This window comes from Sorex araneus, chromosome 6 (genome assembly GCF_027595985.1).
Source record: "Sorex araneus isolate mSorAra2 chromosome 6, mSorAra2.pri, whole genome shotgun sequence".
Classification (NCBI taxonomy): Eukaryota; Metazoa; Chordata; class Mammalia; order Eulipotyphla; family Soricidae; genus Sorex; species Sorex araneus.
The window spans coordinates 148,668,819-148,683,631 of NC_073307.1; the positions used below are offsets into that span (position 1 = coordinate 148,668,819).

A 14,813-nucleotide genomic window follows, 5' to 3' on the forward strand; every position below is an offset into this window, starting at 1 on the left:
GCACGTGCTGGATCCGGGTTTGTTCCCAGGCATCCCATATGGTCCCCCGACCACTGCCAGGGCTAATTCCTGAGTGCAGAGCCAGGAGTAACCCCTGAGCATCATCCGGTGTGGTGGTGGTGGTGGTGGTGGTGGGGGGAGGAGGAGGAGGAGGAGGAGGAGGAGGAGGAGGAGGAGGAGGAGGAGGAGGAGGAGGAGGAGGAGGAGGAGGAGGAGGAGGAGGAGGGGAAAAAAACTGTTTTTGGGCCACACCAGCAGTGCTCAAGGGTTACTCCTGGGCTCTATACTCAGAGATCACTCCTGTCAGTGCTCAGGGGACCATGGGTGGTGCCAGGGATTGAACATGGGCTGGCCATGTGCAAGGAGCACTCCTGCCTGCTGGACTATCACTTCAGCCCTATCTCTGAATCTTTTCCCAACTGTTTGATGTTGGGGTGCAGGAAGTGGCAGCACAGCATGAGTGATTTCTGGCTGCACCTCAATCAGGTGCATGTACAGATCCCTGACCCCAGCAGCACACGCACACACACACACACACACACACACACACACACACACACGAAAGCACCACAGCCTAAAAGTGTGACCTCTGGTTAGTATTGCAACCATAACTCCTGGCAGGTGCGTGTACAAATATCTGGGTGCGGATGTATGTCCCCACAAAACCAAACAGAATAGGGCCGGAGCGATAGCACAGTGGGTAGGGCGTTTGCCTTGCACGTGGCCGACCCGGGTTCGATCCCCGCATCCCCGGCATATGGGATGCCGGGGATTGAACTCCAAGCACTGCCAGGAGTAATTCCTGAGTGCAAAGCCAGGAGTAACCCCTGAGCATCGCTGGGTGTGACCCAAAAAGAAAAAAAAAAACAGAATAATCAAAAAAGACATTGCCCAAATCCTATAAGCCTTTTGGAGAAGGGTTTGAGGAAACTGCAGCTATGAGCTTACTGTAGTTCCCAGCAGTGACGGGGATGAAGTGGTGCTGGGGCTTGATCTACGGTCAGCAAGCCCTGGACCATCTCCTTGGCCCATTCTGGATTTTTTTTTTTTTTGGCTTTTTGGGTCACACCCGGCAATGCTAAGGGCTGACTCCTGGTTCTGCACTCAGGAATCACTCCTGGCGGTGCTTGGGGACCATATGGGGTGCTGGGAATCGAACCCGGGTCACGTGCAAGGCAAATGCCCTACCCGCTGTACTATCACTCCAGCCCGGCACATTCTGGAATTTTAAAACTGCTAGATGAACATTTTTAGTTTTATCTTCCATTAGGTCAGTGACACTGCACATTCGTTCCTAAAGTTTACTGTTTTTTTGCTTTTGTCTTAATTTTTGGGATACACTGGTGATGCTCAGGAGTCACACGTGGCTCAGCACTCAGAAATTACTCCTGTAAGTTTTTGGGGGACCACATGGGATGCTGGGGATTAAACCTGGGTTGGGCGCATGCAAGGCAAGCACCCTACTCACTGTATTATCTCTCCAGCTTCAAAGCTTACTGTTCTTCCTCCAAACAGTTGTGTTCTTTGCCCCATTTTTCCATTTGGTCATCTTACAGATTTGTAAGAATCTGAATCCTTTGACACATGTCATAAATGCTGCCTTTCCTTTTTTAAAATTTTGGGCCACACCCAGCAGTGCTCAGGGCTTGCTCCTGACTGCTCAGGCATCACTCCTGGAAGAGCTCAGAGAACTCTATGATCCAACCAGGGTCAGTTACGTGAAAGGCAAGCATCTCAATCCATGTACTACTACTCTGGCCCTGGAAAGGCCTTTTAAAGCTCGTTTTATAGCATAGGAAAGAAATATAGTGGTATGTTTTCCTACGCTAACGTTTTTGTTTTGTTATTGGTGTGGCTTTGGGATTAGATCTGATAGTAGTACTCTGTACTGCTGCAGAGAGTCTCTTGCCCACATGCCTGGCTGTCTTCCCCGGGGCCCCTCGGAGGGGATGGGCTCCAGCTTCCCTCCCTGCCCCGAGCAGAGCCCCCGGCGGCCAAAGACCACCGGAACCTAGCCACAGCCATGTTCGAGGCCCCTCTCCACACATTTGGACAAGCCTCAAGCATGAAGGTAACTGGCAGAGGAACCCAGGTGTGTGTAATCCCATCAACGTCCAACATCCAGAGACTTAAAAGCAAGCTCCCAGAAGCGATATCTTATAACCTACTTTCCCTCTGGGAGAAAATAGCAAGCTACTGAGAGCTTCCTGCTCACATGGAACAGCCTCGAAAGCTTCCCACGGTGTATCCATATGCCAAAGCCAGTAACCAGCTGAATCTCATTCCTCTGACCCTGAAAGAGCCTCCAATGCGGCATCATTGGGAAGGCCGAGAAGAGAGAGGCTTCTAACATCTCAGGGATAGGACGAATGTAGAGGTTACTGAGACCGCTTGAGCAACTCGACGATTAACAGGATTTCGTGATTCGTGAGTAGTACTCAGGATTTACTCCTAGTGGGACTCAGGGGCTGTATGTGTTGCCAGGGATCAAACCTGGGTCAGTCATGTGCAAGGCAAGCGCCCTACCCACTGGTTGTTGCAGCCCTGTACATGTGTTTATATTATTTCCTTTAGTCCTGTCTCTCCCCCTCCCTTGTTACTGTGTCTATGACTCATGGCTATGTGTTTGGTTGCCATGTACACACAGTTTATTTTCTTTTCAGGCCACAACTGGCAGTGCTCAGGGGTTATTCCTGGCTCTGTGCTCCGAAATGACTCCCTGTAGTGCTCGAGAGACTATATGGAAAGCCGGGGCTCAAACCCGGGTTCGCTGCGTGCAAGGCAAACACTGTACCCGCTGTACTATCGCTCAGGCCTCAGTTTTGAGTGCTCTTATGCCAAGAGCCTTGGCAAGTATATCCTTTGAATCTGTTACTCGATTTTCTGGCTTTTATGCCATACCCAGTGGTGCATGGGAGATCTTCCCAGAGGTATGGTGGGGAGTCATCCGGTAGCAGAGATGGAAGCTGGGGCTCCAACATGCGAGGCGTGCACTTGCCCCAGCGAACTCCCCTCCAGCCCCTCAGCATGCTTCTTTCGGCAAACAAATCCTGACAAATGGTAGAAAGATCGTCCACAGTGTAGTGTATTTTGAATTGAAATTGACAATCCAAAGTAGAGCTAGAGAGAACATTTCTGAGTGTGGGCCTCAGAAATTCTTTGGATTCTGGGGCCAGAGCTATAGGACAGAGGGTAGGGCGTTTTTCTTCCATGTAGGTGACCCTGGTTCGATCCCCACTATCCCATACGGTCCTCAAGCTTGCTAGGAATGATTCCTGAGCACAGAGCCAGGAGTAACTCCTGAGCATCAGTGGGGGTGGCTTCAAAACCTAAAAAGAGGAAAAAAGAAAAAGGAAAGGAATTCCTTGGCTTCTCCCACGTGAGATTAGCCTCTGAATTCCTGATATGGCTCAAGGGCTCTGGGGCCACATTCACTTGTTACTCACAAAGAAGCTTCTCCTTCCGCCGGTGGTCTGACGATCTCAGGTCATCTCTTTCCCCCAGAGGACCATTCAAGAGGGACCGAGGACTGTTCTTCCAAACAGGCTGATTCCTAGCAGAGTTTTGTATTCTGCCTTTCTGATCTAAGAAGCAAGTTTATCGAAGTTGCTGGAAGTTTATCATTTGCAATGCCAACACCTAACTAATTACCAAGACTGACACAATTTTCATTGTTCCCCCCCCCCGCCCCACTGGCCTCTATAATATTTATAAGCTAATGGCCAAAGAACTTTCACTTTTCAATTTACATACATCCATTAAAGGTATATTCTGCATTTTACACTGAGGAGGGACTAAAAAGCATCATCGTTTTATTAAAAAAAAAAAAAGGGTTTAGGCCGAGGGGCTGGAGTGATAGCACAGCAGGCAGGGCATTTGCCTTGCACGCGGCCGACCCGGGTTCGATTCCCAGCATCCCAAATGGTCCCCTGAGCACCACCAGGAGTTAATTCCTGAGTGCAGAGCCAGGAGTAACCCCTGTGCATCGCCGCCAGGTGTGACCCAAAAAGCCAAAAAAAAAAAGGGTTTAGGCTGAGAGATAGTCCAATAGCTGAAGCACATACTTTGCATGCAGGAGGCCCGGGGTTGATCCCAGCACAATCTATGTCCATTGAACACCACAAGGAGTGAGAGACCCCTGAGCACAGACGTAGGAGGAGCCCCTAAGCACTGGTGGGTATAGACCCTAAACCCCCCAAAAAAAGAAAAAGCAAAGGAAAGGGGCCGGAGCAGTAGTACAGTGAGTAGAACATTTGTCGGACATATGGCAAATTCCATCTGCCAGTCCCCTGGGCCCACCAGGAGTGATCCTTGAGTGCAGAGCCAGGAGTAAGCCCAGAGCATCTCTGGGTGTAGCCCCCGAAATCCCTCCCCCACGAAAGGGCACTTACAACACCTAAAGACCTGCCCGTGACCAGCCTTCAGAGCCCTGGGCAAGCGAGGCAGCCCTCAGACTGGAACTGAAAGCAGCTTTGTGCTCTGCTGAATCGGAAACATAAATAATCATTTGGCAAATGAAACCAATAATCAGAATGTTTGGGAGCCTGGGGGTCTAGCTGAGTGGCAAAGCACGTAGTTTAACATTAGTAAAGCCCGGAGTTGATCCACAGTGTCAAAATGAAAAGAGAAAACGTGAATAAAAACAAACCGGGGGGTGAGAGACACAGCTGAAGCAGCTGGAACGCGGGCTCTGCATTCGACCTCCAGCAGCACTGAGTGCCCTGAGCACTGCCACGGACGCCCGTGAGGACCGGAATGGGTGCAGTCTCTGAGCACTACCAGGGGAGGCCCGAAAGACTAAACAAAATCAGGAAAAGCAAAACACATAGTAAAACACAGGAAGTGCTTTCTTTTTAAATACCAGAAACAACATTCGAAAATAAAAAAAAATTTTTAAAGAATCATTGTCACTGTCACTGTCATCTTGTTGCTCATCGATTTGCTGGAGCGGGCACCAGTAACGTCTCCATTGTGAGACTTGTTACTGTTTTTGGCATATGAAATATGCCAAAAACAGTAATATGCTCTGCCGTGCAGGTGAGATACTCTCCGTAGCTTGCCGGGCTCTCCGAGAGGGGCGGGGGAATTGAACCTGGGTCGGCGCGTGCAAGGCAAACGCCCTACCCACTGTGCTATCGCTTTAGCCCATAAAGAATATATATATTTGCTTAAAAAAAAAAGAATATATATATTTGCTTTTTGGGTCACACTCAACGATGCACAGGGGTTACTCCTGGCTCTACACACAGGAATTACTCCTGGTGGTGCTCAGGGGACCATATGGGATGCTGGGAATCTAACCCGGGTTGGCCATATGCAGGGCAAATGCCCTACCTGCTCTGCTATTGCTCCAGTCCCAAAGAATATATTTTTTGGGAGTGGGAGGGAGGACACACCCAGAGGTGCTTAAGGTTGACTCCTGGTTCTGCACGCAGGGATTATTCCTGGCAAGGTTTAGGGGACCACATGGGGTACCAGGGATAGAACCCGGGCCAGCTGTGTGCAAGGCTCCAGAGTATCATTTATAATAGCATAAAAACATTGACATCTGGGGTAAAAAAAAGAGCACCTGCCTTGTATGTGTGAAGGAATAGGTTCTATGCTTGGTACTGTAAAATTTTTTTCTATAAAAAATTATAAATCATCTTGAGGAAAGAGAGAGAGGAATACTACTCAACGGAGAACAAGGTCTTTTTTTCAAATGATTGAAATAAAACATCTAAAACTGCAGCTCCTGGAAGAACCAGTTTGTTCTTGCAGATCTTGTTTCTCTCCTCAAACTTGACCTTAGCCTTTTGCCAGGCCTGGCAAATGTCCAAGAGTGGCGGGGTGGGTCTCTGAAGACCCCTTGCTGGTTTTATCCAAATATTCCCTTGTGGGCATGGTGATTGTGTTTATAGAAACTTTCGAGAAGGACTTGATCTTTGACCCTCTGACAGTGTTTTCTTTGCCCACTGGCATCTGTCCCTTTTGGGTGGCAGTCAGTCCCAGCCACTAGAGCTTGGTCAGACTGGTCTGAGGTGCCATCCTCAGTGAGAAAAAAAAAATTATATATCTTAATTGGGAAATACTAAAGATTGAAGTAAATTATTCATAGATTGGAAGGGCTTCTATTGGAAATTTCTTACTTCCTGTAAAACTCTCTCTCCAATGGCCTCTACTCAAGTAGTTTTCTTGGGGTGAGAGAGGGATTGGGCCACACTCAGTGATGTCAGGGCGTACCCTGGGTCTGTGCTCAGGAGACTTCAGGGATTGGGGTTTGAACCCGGGGTTGGTCGTGCGCAAGGCAAGTACCTTAACCCCTAGTACTAAATCTCCAGTCACACAGACTCTCCCAAATAAAATTTTTTTTTTTTGCCTTTTGGGTCACACCCGGCGATGCACAGGGGTTACTCCTGTTTTTGCACTCAGGAATTACCCCTGGCGGTACTCAGGGGACCATATGGGATGCTGGGATTCGAACCCCGGTTGGCCGTGTGCAAGGCAAATGCCCTACCCGCTATGCTATCGCTCCAGCCCCTCCCAAATAAATTTTTTTAAAAATTCTTTATCTCTGTATTGGTTTGGGGGCCATACCCGGCAATGCTCCGGGGTTACTCCTGGCTCTGCACTCAGAAATTATTCCTGGCATTCCTCAGAGGACCACACAAGGCAAGCTCCTCCCTGCTTTCCTATGCTCGACCCTTCCAAATAATTTTTTTTTTTGGCTTTTTTGGGTCACACCTGGCAATGCACAGGGGCCACTCCTGGCTCTGCACTCAGGAATTACCCCTGGCGGTACTCAGGGGACCATATGGGATGCTGAGAATCGAACCCGGGTCAGCCGCGTGCAAGGCAACGCCCTACCCGCTGTGCTATCTCTCCAGCTCCTCCAAATAATTTTTAAAACAGGCCGAGTTAATTTTAAAGTTATCTGGGCCAGGACACTCATGCACGCCCTTCCAGATAAGGAGAGGACCTCAGTGCCATCTCAGGGAAGGCGGTCTTGGTACAAGGACACCCAGGCCCTATGCCTGACGCTCCAACTGAGGTGGGGGAAAGGAAGTGCTTCTCACGAATGATGGGGTCTCAGCTCCACGCATCTGAGCTCTGCACGGCTCTCCCAGCTAATCAACCCACTGGGGATCCTGGGCCCCGAGAGGCGAGGGAAGGCGCGGCTGGTACCTTTAAAGTAGCCATAGTAGCGGAGGTGATGGAACATAAAGTCTTCATAGGGGTCAGAAAGCGTCTGCAAGGCAAGGCACGTGCGTCAGGGGACTCACCGCGCTTTCACTGCCAGGCGCCCGGGCGTCGGGGAGGACCCTTGGGGAAGGCAATTCTGACCTAGAATTGAATCTTGGAGGCGGTGGTGGTGGCTAGGTGGGTGGGTGGGTGGGTGGGGGGTGTAAGGGGAGTCAACCTGCGGATTCTGTAAATTTACTGGGGTTCTCCAGGGCGGTCCAGGGGCGCGGCGGGTACCGACCTCCGGCTTTAGCTCTGTTTCCAGCGCTGGGAACATGTTACTGGCGCATGGTCCAGCCCTAGACCGGTCGGTGCCGCGAGCCCCGGTCACACGCGGCCGCGCCCACTTCCAGAAGGGCCGCGGACTACAGCGGAGAGACTGGAAGCACACGGCGGGGAAAGTGAGGCAGGCAGGCGGGCCCCGCCGCGCCCCCTCCCCCCGTCCCGGCTCCCCGCCAGCCGAGGGGGCCCAGAGCACACACCTGAGGATCGAGGGCGAGCCTGTCTCCCAGCCTCCGCCTCCCCGGGGACCAGGCCCCTAGCTGGCCTCATCCTTCCCTCTCCCGCCGGGAGGGAGAAGCCCCCCAGGCGTCTCAGTTAAGGGAAAGAAATCCGGACGGAGGAACCCGGCCGAGTGGTCTCCTCGGGAAGGGAAAGACAGGCCGGGGTCTGGCAGAAGACGCAACCCAGGCTGGAAGCGTTTCGGGACGGTCCAGAAGTGGGGGGCGGGGGGGTCTAGAGACTTCTAGAACAGACGGAGGGGGGTGAGCGCCTCCGGGCCCCGCCCCGCAAGGTGTCTGCAGAGCCGAGAAGCCTGCGCGTTTTGGCCGCGGCCCCGTCACCTAGCAACGCAGCGGAGGAAGTGGGGAGCGAAGCCCGCAGGCACTTCCGGGGAGGCGGGCCCCTCGGGAAACTCGGGAAAGGTATACGTTCATTCTCCCATTTATTTAATCAACCCTGCAGCCTAGCTTCCCGGCAATCGAAGGGCTGAAAAATACAACCAGGGTTGTATTCTTCTCTGCCAGACTTGACCTTGTTCTCTTTTGTACCAGCTGGGACTGGCACACACACACACACACACACACACACACACACACACACACACACACACACACACACGAAAATCATCATCATCATCCCATTGATCTCATCCTAGACTTTGACCTTGTTTTCTATTCTACTAGCTGGGACTGGTACACACACACACACACGAAAATCATCATCATCATCATCATCATCCGGTTGATCCTCGAATTTCTGGAGCGGTCTCAGTACTGTCTCCATTCGTCCTAGCCCTGAGATTTCAGAAGCCTGTTTACTCGTCCTTCCCAATGATGCCGCATTGGAGGCTCTTTCAGGGTCAGGGAATGAGACCCATCATTGTTACTGGTTTTGGCATATGAATACACCAAGGGGAGTTTGTGAGGCTCTCCCATGTGGGCAGGAAACTCTTGGTAGCTTGCCAGGTTCTATGAGAGGGAGATCTAGGTTATATTCCAGGAGCCAACTCTCTGGATGTTGGCCATTGGTGGGATTACACGGCGCCGGGGGCAGTCCCTGGGTGTGACCACCTAGCTACTGGAAAAAGGGAAGTCTGGGTGGAAGAGGCCTAGTCCTGATCCGAGCAGGACTGGAGGTCTCAGCCCCGGGTCCCAAACAACTGGGTTCCTCTACCGGTACCTTCATACCTGAGGCTTGTCCGAATGTGTGCTGAGGGGCCTTGAGCATGACTGTGGCTAAGGTTCCGGAGGTCTTAACATCCTTGCCACATCCCCAAGGATGGCGCCTACCTGCTGTACTATCTACAGGCCCCTTCTAGATTTTTTCTTTTAAAAAACCAATTGGAAAAATGATTTTTAATGCACTGCATTAATGCCATCTTTGCTTGTGGCAGACCCAGGCTTCATAACCGCAGCCCTCTCAGGTGCCCTGAGAGTAGAGCTAGGATTAAGCCCCGGGATGGGTGTGGACCCCTAACCAAGATACCTGACTTCAAATAGACCCCCTGGTCCTGCTGGGTAGTCCCAAGTCCACCTCCCTTCCCCCACTATTTTAAAGTTCTAGTGGTCCCTGAGGACCAGGCAGGCTAAGTGGCTGGGTTCCTGCCTTGCAAATGCAATCTTTTTTTTGCCTTTTGGGTCACACCCGGCGATGCACAGGGGTTACTCCTGGCTCATGCACTCAGGAATTACTCCTGGTGGTGCTGGGGGGACCATATGGGATGCTGGGACTCGAACCCGGGTAGGCCATGTGCAAGGCAAAGGCCCTACCTGCTGTGCTATTGCTCCAGCCCCCGCAAATGCAATTTTTAATTCAAATCCCCACACACACCAAGCAGGGCTCTGCTGGTGAATCCTGGCACCATAGTAATTCCTGGATACACCTCGGACATGAGTATTACAATACAAAAATAGGGTATGGGGCTGGAGAGAGAGCAGGTGGGCGCTTGCTCTGCTCACAGGAGACCCAGGTTTGATCCCCTGCACCCTTGTTTCCCAAGCACCACCAATAATTCCTGAGTGCAGAGCCAGGAGTAAGCTCTGAACAGCGCTCTATGTTGCTGTACCGTACACTTGCCATATGCTGTAGCAAGCACAACTAAAAGGGGTGATACCATGGTTGGCAATGAATGGGGAATGACACCTCTGGCACACGTGGAAGCACCACAGCAACCTTCTACAAATATGAAAGGAATGCAAGTGTCAGCGAGCACTGCACCTGATGTGTGCCTCCTGCCCAGCTGCGGACAAGACTGCATCAGTGCTTAGAAGACTGAAGGACAGGGAGGCAGGGGGAAAAAGTCATTACATACATAAACCATTTACTAATAAGTCTTAAAAAAGCAAAAACATAACCAATAAGAAGTATAAAAAAAGCTTTATTAGTGAATATATACAAATTTACATGGTCAAAAACTGGAGAAATACAAACAGTTTTAAAACACAATTTGCCTTTTCTTCAGTTTAAAGTGACTTTTACCTGATTGTGATAATAGAAAGTACAGAACAGTAAACTGCTTTTTAAATACTGGAATTTTATGGAGGATACATTCACACTAAAGGGAAAGTGGATTGGGGATAAGGTAAAACAATGGAGACACACTAAATGTAGAATGGCTCGATACACTTGCTGCCACATACAAGAGGAGAAATTCAAGGCTATGAGTGCTTGCCGCTACTGTTGTCTATATCAAAAGTTAACTCTGCTACCCAGTGTGTCAAGTATGAGCTATCTGTTCTAGAACTGGTGAGACAAAGACAGTGACCCCATGGTGGGCACAAGGTGAACAATGTGCCGTATCTCAGCATATCTGGGGTGGCACACTGAAGAAGAGGTCAGCAAGAGATTCCGGTAACCCGTTAAGCATGGTCAAATACAGAGCTGCCTTAATTGCACTTGTTTTGGAGAAATTAATGAGAGAGAGCGCCAAACTAGGAATTAAAAGAGCCTCTATTAAAAGCAGGAAAATCCTTCACTCTTAGTCACTCACTCGCCATGGTGTCACACCCTAGAGTGACCTGTCCTAGGCTGCTGAAGATAGCAGACAACACGCTGAATGGGCCAGTGAGAATCAAGGCAGCCAGATCAAAGCACTCCATTGCCTCACCCATCTGAAAACAAAAATTACATTTCACAGATTGTGAAAATTTGTACTTATAAGCTCTTATCCAGGAAGTTCATATGCTCTCCCTCAAAACATTTATAGTTTATTGACGACAAGTAAAACTGGTTAAGACTCTGAACTGAACATAAACAAATTTAGGGGGGAAAAAAAATTAAGTGTTTGGTGCCATTTTTCTTCTCTTTAGTCGTGCTCGCCAATCTTCAGGAAGGGCTTCAAAATTAGCATTTCTTTCTGCCATACCACTGCAAAAACAAAATACAGATTCTTTTACCAAACAAAACAAAACAAAAAAACAAACAAAAACCCATTTCATTTCCTAGCAAAAATTCCAAATGAAAACAAAATTCTGATTTTATTCATGTTGACAAATAAATGCTTGAAATCTCAGGTAAGAATTGGTACATTCAATTTCTTCTCTTTTTTTTTGTAGTACAACTTGTGGTATTTGCTCCCTACAATATGCAGAGAACCAATCCTAGGAACTCCAGTACTCAAAGCACAAACTTCAGTATTGGAGTGACCCTATAACCTCTCTTTAGATCTCCTCATCTGGGGCGCCTTGTGCCACACCCAGCAGTGCTCAGAGGGCCACATGGAGTTGCCAGGGATCAATACAGGTCACCTGCATACAAGGCAAGTGCCCTACTTGCTGTATTACCAATCAGGTCCAAGTATACAATTATTTTAAATAAAAGCCTTTAATTTTTCTCTAAGAGTTATGAGTCTTTTAAGATATATTTAATCCACAATATAATATCAGGGCCCTTTGGAACTAGTTTGAGTTTCATGTTTCTCACGGCACAACAGATTCTAACAATGATGAAAAAAACTGGTAAGTAAAATCCCAAACTGCTAAGAGGACTTTAATTGAGATAGTTTTCCCAATGACTAAGAACCAAACTAAAAGACTTGCAACTGGGCTCCCAGAATAACAGCAATAGACCTAGCCTTACAAAGGTGAGGAATATTGAGTACTGTTTAATCACTGGCACAACCCCACATCCCAATGACTGCTGGCTTGGGATCACCAGTGCCACAACAAAGTATGTGTGAATGGAAACTAAAGTGCTGCAGGAACACAAACAACTGTGTTTAATTCTCAGACATCACAAAACAAGAGATGGGGGTGGGAGAAAGACACTGACAGTGATCATTTAGGTTTTATGATTCTAATTATTTTACCATTCTAAATATTCTTATGAACCTAAAGACAAAATTACTAAAATTGTAAGAACACTATCATTCCCCAAATATTATCACTGCAATCCTCTAAAATTAAGAAAAATTAAGAATTAAGATTGAAGGAACCAGGGGATAGAGGGGGAGGGCACTTGACCTGGGTTCAATCTTTGGGCATTGTAGATTGTCTGCTGAGCACTACCAGAGTAAGTCACCAGGTATGGCCTCAAGACCAAACCCAAACATAAACAAAGAATAAAAATTTAGGTTGTACAGAGAAGAATCTGGGCGTTCGGGTAAGCAACACGTCTGGAGACTGCTCCGGACCCCCAGACAGGGCCAGCAATACTGGGGAGCCAGATGGAGGAGGTACAGCTGGTACGCCTTCTCCAGATGGAGCCCAGGCGACAATGAGCAGCAACTAACACGATTCCGGGATGCAGGACTGGGACAGCTCCGAACCGCGCGGCCGCATTACAATCTATTGATGCCATCCAATATGTCTGACTGTTGGAGGAAAACCTCCAAATAATGATAGTGAGATCCTTGTTGAAAATTGAATGTAATCAAAGTAAGGAAAGAGTAAAGTGAAAAATGTCTGCCAGACAGGCAGAAGGGGAGTGGGAGGGGGGTATGTGGGGGTTTGGTGATGGATCAAATCTGAAAACTTTGTAACGCTATCTCACAGTGATTCAATAAAAAATAAAATTAAAAAAAAATTAGGTTGTACATTTTGGGGTTTAAAATTTGAGTTATATTGGTGCTGAAGCAATAGCACAGCGGGTAGGGCATTTGCCTTGCACGTGGCCAACCCGGGTTCGAGTCCCAGCATCCCACATGGTACCCCGGCCACTGCCAGGAGCAATTCCTGAGTGCATGACCCAGGAGTAACCCCTGTGCATCGCCAGGTGTGACCCAAAAAGCAAAAATAATAAAAGAAAATTAAAGAAGATTAAAAATTAAAAAAATAACTGAGTTATAAAAGCCCAAGTACTACTGGGTGTGGCCCTTTGCAAAGATCTTCCATGTTTAAAATTCTTTGGGGTGGGGTATTCCCAAGCCATATTTAAGCGTACTTAAGCCCTGTCACATACCATGTGCCAAGCAATTTTTTCAGACCTGCTACGCTTATATTCTATGATATTATCAATTTTTTTTTCTAACTTCTGGCCACACTCGGAAGTGCTCAGAGCTTACAAGACTCTGCACAGTGACTAATATGAGTTAAGACTCAGAGAACAGTAAGTAGTGCTGAGATCAAACCCAGCTCGGCCAATTGCAAGACAAGCATCTTACCTGCAGTATTCTCTGGCACAAAATATTTTTCTTTTCTGTAAAAAGCTTTTAAAAACTTGAGGTTGTGATTTACAACTGTTAACAATGGTATCCCACGCACATGATACCACACCCATCACCAGTGTACCCAACTCCTTCCCACAATGACCCCAGCCCCACCAACTCAGTCGTACGGAAAAGTTCTTGTGTTGCTACCCTGCTCTGTCCCACATTAAAGAGATCATTCAAACCTTTTGTGCCAACTTCACTCAACATATCCTCCAGTTCCATCCATGCTGCAAATTTTGAAATTTTATTCTTAGAGCTGCATAGTCTTATAGAGTATAATAAGATTTCTTGATCCAGTCACCTACAGTTGTACATTTGGGTTCTTTTTGTATCTTGGCACTGCAGTTAACATCAGCATGTATACATACTTTCAAATGAATGGTTTTGGTTTGGATAAGTGGTATCACGGATCATATGATAGTTTTAACCTTACATTTTTCTGAGAGATCTCCTGATTGCTTTCCACAGAATCTAAAGGACAATACCCCCAACAGTGGATGAGGCTTTCTTCTCACCACATCCCTGTCAACACTGGCTGTTCCAGACTTTTTCTTTTTTTTTTTTTCTTTTTGGGTCACACCCAGCAATGCACAGGGGTTACCTCCTGGCTTTACACTCAGGAGTTACTCCTGGCGGTGCTAAGGGGACCATATGGGATGCTGGGAATCGAACCCAGGTTGGCCGCTCGCAAGGCAAACACCCTACCCGCTGTGCTATCGCTCCAGCCCTGTTCTAGACTTTTTCATATGTGCCACTCTCACTGGTGCAGTATATCATTGTTGTCTTGATCTGCATTTCCCTACTCTTAAGTGATGAGTACTTTTTCATATACCTATTGGCCAATTATGTCTTCTTGAGGAGGACTGTTCATCTCCTTGCCCCATTTGTGTATGGGGTTACTGGACGTTTTAAGTTCTATGACTGCTTTATGTCTAGGGTATTAGCCCTTTATCCAATGCGATGTACTGTGTGCAGATATTTTCCTCCATTCACTAGGGTCCATTTTTTATTATAACTTGAGTTTTCTTTGCTATTTGAGCATTTTAATTTGACGTCGTACCTTTTGTTTTTACCACTGTGGTCATCTCATTTTCAATGATAACTGCAGGAAAGGTCTGATGTTTTCTTCAATGTTATTTTATGAATTCTAATTTTGAGGTCTTTAGTTCACCAAGTTTACTTCTGTGAATGATGTGAAATATGGTTTTAATTTTACGTCTTGGTTTTTTGGGTGGCAACCAATGGTGCTCAGGGTTTACTCTTGACTTTGCACTCGAGGATGACTCCAGGTGGGGCATGGGGGACCATGTATGGTGCTGGGAATTGAACCTGGGTTAGCCACATTCAAAACAAGTGTCTAAAGTTCTGTACTCTCACTCTGGCCCAGCAATTTTATTTTTTATATCTGGCTCCAGAATTTTCCCAATACCATTTATTGAAGATA

The 14,813-nt window shown here is 47.8% G+C and overlaps 2 protein-coding genes across 2 annotated transcripts in view; both read right to left on the reverse strand.

The window, feature by feature from the left end:
* Positions 1-8,045, reverse strand: part of AGBL2 (AGBL carboxypeptidase 2) — a 49,273-nt gene extending 41,228 nt beyond the window's left edge. Inside the window, exons 1-4 of the mRNA XM_055141656.1 lie at positions 7,704-8,045; positions 7,463-7,600; positions 7,165-7,228; positions 3,447-3,584 (exon numbers count right to left, since the gene is read on the reverse strand). Coding sequence (XP_054997631.1) covers positions 3,447-3,584; positions 7,165-7,228; positions 7,463-7,498 — 238 coding nt within the window. The 5' untranslated portion in view covers positions 7,499-7,600; positions 7,704-8,045. The remainder of the gene's footprint in view (positions 1-3,446; positions 3,585-7,164; positions 7,229-7,462; positions 7,601-7,703) is intronic.
* Positions 8,046-10,079: 2,034 nt separating this feature from the next.
* FNBP4 (formin binding protein 4) overlaps positions 10,080-14,813 on the reverse strand; it is a 46,841-nt gene continuing 42,107 nt past the window's right edge. The window contains exon 17 of the mRNA XM_055141654.1: positions 10,080-11,088. Within this exon, the coding sequence (XP_054997629.1) occupies positions 10,998-11,088 (91 nt within the window). The 3' untranslated portion in view covers positions 10,080-10,997. The remainder of the gene's footprint in view (positions 11,089-14,813) is intronic.